Here is a 4,157-nt window from a genome sequence, read left to right on the forward strand (position 1 = left end):
TTCAGTGTTGTCAGAACCGGACCGACCCGGCCGGTCGGACCGGAAAACCGGTGAACCGGTGCCATAACCGGTCCGGGTGAGTAATCTGACCGGACAAGGAATCGAACCGGAAAGACCCGTATTGAATCGGCCGGGTTTGATCAGAACCGGTGAACCGGCGGGTTTCGTTTAACCCGGACCGGTTCGAAAATTAAATTTTTTTTGTTTCATATGCTGGAAACGACGTCGTTTTTTTATTAAATAAAAAAAAAACTTGCTGCAGTGCTGACTGAGTGCTTGTAGTTGTAAGCCGTAACCCTAGCCTCCATCCCCTGTTTCACACTTCCCCTTCCCATTCCCAAACTTTGAGAGACCACCATGGCACCATCACCATGAGAGCTGAGAGCTGAGAGATAGAGAAGTGCGCCACTCACTCAGCCCCGTTCAGCTTCAACCAGCGCGGCACTCACCTCACCACCGCATTCAGAGTAGTGCGCCACTCACCACCGCCAAGAAGGCAGAAGCCCGTCACGGTCCATCGTCGCGACGTCGCCTACTGCTCGTCGCTCTTCTCTGCTCGTCGCTCCGGTCACCCGCGTCTCTGCTCGTCGCTCCGGTCACCCGCGTCTCTGCTCGTCGCTCCGGTCTCCCTCTTCTCTGGTCTGGTCTCTGCTCGTCGCTCCATTCCTCCAGCTCCAGGGTTCAGCCGTCCAGCCAGGTAAGTAACTAAGTATTTTTAATTTTTTAATTTTTTGAAGTTAATTGATTATTGTAGATTGATTATGTATGTTGGTTACTTGGTTCTGTTTGATTTGTGTTAGAATTTAGATTGTTGGTTGTTCAAATAATTTTAGGTTGTTGATTTCTGTTTAATTTAGATTGTTGATTTCTGTCCAGATGAGAACATGAACAAGACCACATGTTTTTCTGTTTGATCTCTCATTTCTTGATTTATTTTTTTATTTCTGTTCAGTTTGTTGATTATCCATTGTTGGTTGCTGTTGTATATTATTCTTAGTAGTTAGTGCCTTAGTGGATTGTTGTGTATTATTCTTGGAGATTAGTTATTTAGTCCTGGATCCTGGTTGATTAGGAATTTAGGATGGCTTCATCAAATACACCATCAGAAACACCAACTTCTCAGGAACAAGGATCAACTCCTGATCCTTCAATTGGAACCCAAAAAAATAGTAACAGAGGAAAAACTGATCCTGCATGGGGCCATTGTAAACAAGTTTTGGATAAAGGAAAAATTGCTTTGGTATGTATTTATTGCGAGAAGCTTATTAGAGGTGGAGGAATTAACCGGGTTAAGCATCATTTGGCTGGAAAAGGCGGAGATATTGAGGCATGTCGAAAGGTGCCTGCTGTGGTGAGACACCAATTCAATCTAAACATTGAAGATCTTCGAACCAAGAAAAGGAAAACTCAAGAAGAATATGCAGAAAGTTATGGTGCTTGTGATGACGTTGAAAGAGAATTTGATGAGATTGAACGTAATGAGATGCGACAACAACAAGCATCAAGAATTCCAGCACCTAGCTCTAGAAAGGGAGTTGGAAAACAAGTCAAGGGATTACAATCCTTTTTTCCACCGGCAGCGACACCTGGAGCTCAACCAAGTATTAAAAGTGTTCTCCAAAGCAAAGAAATTGTGGAGAAGTGTGATATTGCTATTGCAAGATGGATGATGGATGCCTCTGTGCCATTCAATGCGGTTAATTCAGCTTATTATCAGCCGATGATTGATGCTATTGCAAACATGGGTGCAGGGTATAAAGGGCCTAATTACCAAAGAGTTCGTGGATATTTGTTGAGTAAATTGGTTGGAGATGTAAAGAAGATGATTGAAGGTTATCGTGTGATTTGGAAACAAACTGGATGTACTATCATGGCTGATGGATGGACTGATCGTTGTAGACGTACTTTAATTAATTTCTTAGTTTATTGCCCTAAAGGAACTGTTTTCCTAAAGTCAGTTGATGCTTCTCATATCTCAAAAACTGCTGAGGCTTTGTTTAAGTTGCTTAGGGATGTTGTGTTATTTGTTGGTCCTGAGAATGTTGTACATGTAGTGACGGATAATGCTGCAAATTACGTTGCTGCTGGAAGGTTGTTGGAATCGGAGTTTCCTAGATTGTATTGGTCTCCTTGTGCGGCACATTGTATTAATCTGATGTTGTAGGATATTGGGAAGTTTGTGGAAGTGACTGAAACTGTGTCACAAGCTTCAATGATTACGAAATATATCTATAATCACTGCCATCCTTTGTACTTGATGAGGCAGTTCACAGGCGGCCGAGAAATACTTCGTCCAGCTCCAACTCGATTCGCCACTAATTTCATTGCTTTGCAAAGTATTTTGGCTCAAAAGGATGCATTGAGAGCTATGGTGACATCTAGAGAATGGACAAGTTCAGCTTACTCTAAAGAAGCCAAAGCAAAAAAGTTTGTGGATCAAGTCTTAGATTCTAAATTTTGGAATCAATGCACTGATATTGTTAAGCTTACGGAGCCACTTGTTCATGTATTGCGTATTGTGGATATTGAAGATAGAGCTGCAATGGGTTTCCTTTATCAAGCTATGTATAAGGCTAGGGAAGACATGGTGAAGAGGTTTCAAAAAAGAAAGAGGGTTGTTGAACCTTATTTGAAGATTTTAGATTCACGTTGGGATTTACAACTTAAAAGAAACCTTCATGCTGCTGGTTATTGGTTAAATCCAGCTTTTCGATTTAATTCTGCAGAATTTGACAAGCACAAAGACACAATTTCTGGCCTACTAGATGTGATTGAGAGGTATGCTTATGGTGATGCTGATTTGATTACTAAATTGACAAGTGAGAAGAGAATATTTAAGAATGCTGAAGGAGACTTTGGGAGACAGTCTGCAATACGTGAGCGAAGCACTGTGATGCCTGGTAAATTTTGTATTAAAATTAGTTTTTTATGATTGTGATATGTTTAAGATTTGATTTTTATGATTATGATTGTTTTCTTTTTATGTTAAGATCAATGGTGGGAATCTTATGGATGTGGAGCACCAAACCTGCAAAAGTTAGCAATTCGTGTTTTGAGTCAAACTTGCAGTTCTTCAGGTTGTGAGCGTAACTGGAGCATTTTCGAACACATTCACTCAAAGAAAAGGAATCGGTTAGAGCATCAAAAGCTTAATGATCTTGTTTATGTTCATTACAACTTAAGGCTACAAAAAAGGTACTTTTTTATTATTCTTTCTTGAAGGCGTTATTTAAAATTTTTAGTCATAATAAGAATAATCAAGTTAATTGATAATATAGGAACCGAATGAGAAAGCAAAGTTATGATCCAATTTGTCTTGATGCATTTGAGGATCATTCGGAATGGATAATGGAAGATTCACCACCATTTTTAACTCCTGAAGAAGTTGATGCTTTACGGAATGATCTTGCAAATATGTCTCTTCAATCAACTTTAGATGATTTGGGTATGTTGTTGTTAGGAATGAGTTTGTAATGCTTTAACCAAATGTTTTGCCGTATTATTGATTATGATTTGTGAAACATTATTGAAATGTTAGATGAATTGAATCTGGAAGATGATCGAGATGATGGTGAAGCTAATAATACTTCTATGGAAAATGCAAATCAGAATGAAACCAATCAGGATGTAGCTCCAGATTTGTCAGATGAAGAAAGATTTCCAGACTTTGAAGTTACTCCTTGGATATAATCCATGAATTGTTGTTTTCATTATGTTAAATTGAGTTGTTCATGTAATAGACTAATAGTACTAAATTTTATGTTTATTCTCGTATTACTACTTATTTTTAGGATTTGAGATTTAATGTTTATTAAAATATTATTGGAGATATGTTTTTTAACTTTTAATTTTTAAGTTTTTAGCTATTTTATACATTTTACTTATGTGGGACCGGGTTAACCAGTTCAACCAGTGACCCAGTGACTCAGTGGCCTGACCGATTCGATCACCGGTTCGGTTCTGACAACTATGAGTGGATTAGTCTGCTTGACTTTTTTTTTTGAAAAATTTTTTATTAAAATTAACCAAACAATAATAATTAAAAAATTAAATACAAATAAAAAAATAATTAAATTATAATATAATTCTTTTACTATTTTTTTTATTTTTTGATTTCAATAAAATTGTTTAAAATAATATTTGTCAATAGAACCATC

At 37.8% G+C, this 4,157-nt stretch overlaps 2 protein-coding genes across 2 annotated transcripts; both read left to right on the forward strand.

The window, feature by feature from the left end:
* Window positions 1–1,081: 1,081 nt before the first annotated feature.
* Window positions 1,082–2,164, forward strand: LOC112795281 (uncharacterized). Its single transcript, XM_025837219.1, has one exon. It carries the CDS (start codon window positions 1,082–1,084, stop codon window positions 2,162–2,164), a length of 1,083 nt encoding a protein of 360 aa, XP_025693004.1.
* A 93-nt stretch (window positions 2,165–2,257) lies between these two features.
* LOC112795282 (uncharacterized) lies at window positions 2,258–3,690 on the forward strand. The gene is made up of 4 exons (XM_025837220.1): window positions 2,258–2,900; window positions 2,991–3,195; window positions 3,279–3,445; window positions 3,539–3,690. The coding sequence occupies exons 1-4, from the start codon at window positions 2,258–2,260 to the stop codon at window positions 3,688–3,690; spliced, it is 1,167 nt and encodes a 388-aa protein (XP_025693005.1).
* The last annotated feature ends 467 nt before the right edge of the window (window positions 3,691–4,157 follow it).

The sequence above is a fragment of the Arachis hypogaea genome, chromosome 4 (assembly GCF_003086295.3).
Source record: "Arachis hypogaea cultivar Tifrunner chromosome 4, arahy.Tifrunner.gnm2.J5K5, whole genome shotgun sequence".
Classification (NCBI taxonomy): Eukaryota; Viridiplantae; Streptophyta; class Magnoliopsida; order Fabales; family Fabaceae; genus Arachis; species Arachis hypogaea.

Excerpts from the sequence above, each read along its gene's own strand:
- LOC112795281 (XM_025837219.1), top strand. The coding sequence starts at position 1,082 with ATGGCTTCATCAAATACACCATCAGAAACACCAACTTCTCAGGAACAA.
- LOC112795282 (XM_025837220.1), top strand. The coding sequence starts at position 2,258 with ATGAGGCAGTTCACAGGCGGCCGAGAAATACTTCGTCCAGCTCCAACT. Across the intron at positions 2,901-2,990 it reads GCGAAGCACTGTGATGCCTG|ATCAATGGTGGGAATCTTAT; the intron begins GTAAATTTTGTA and ends TTTTATGTTAAG. Across the intron at positions 3,446-3,538 it reads ATCAACTTTAGATGATTTGG|ATGAATTGAATCTGGAAGAT; the intron begins GTATGTTGTTGT and ends TTGAAATGTTAG.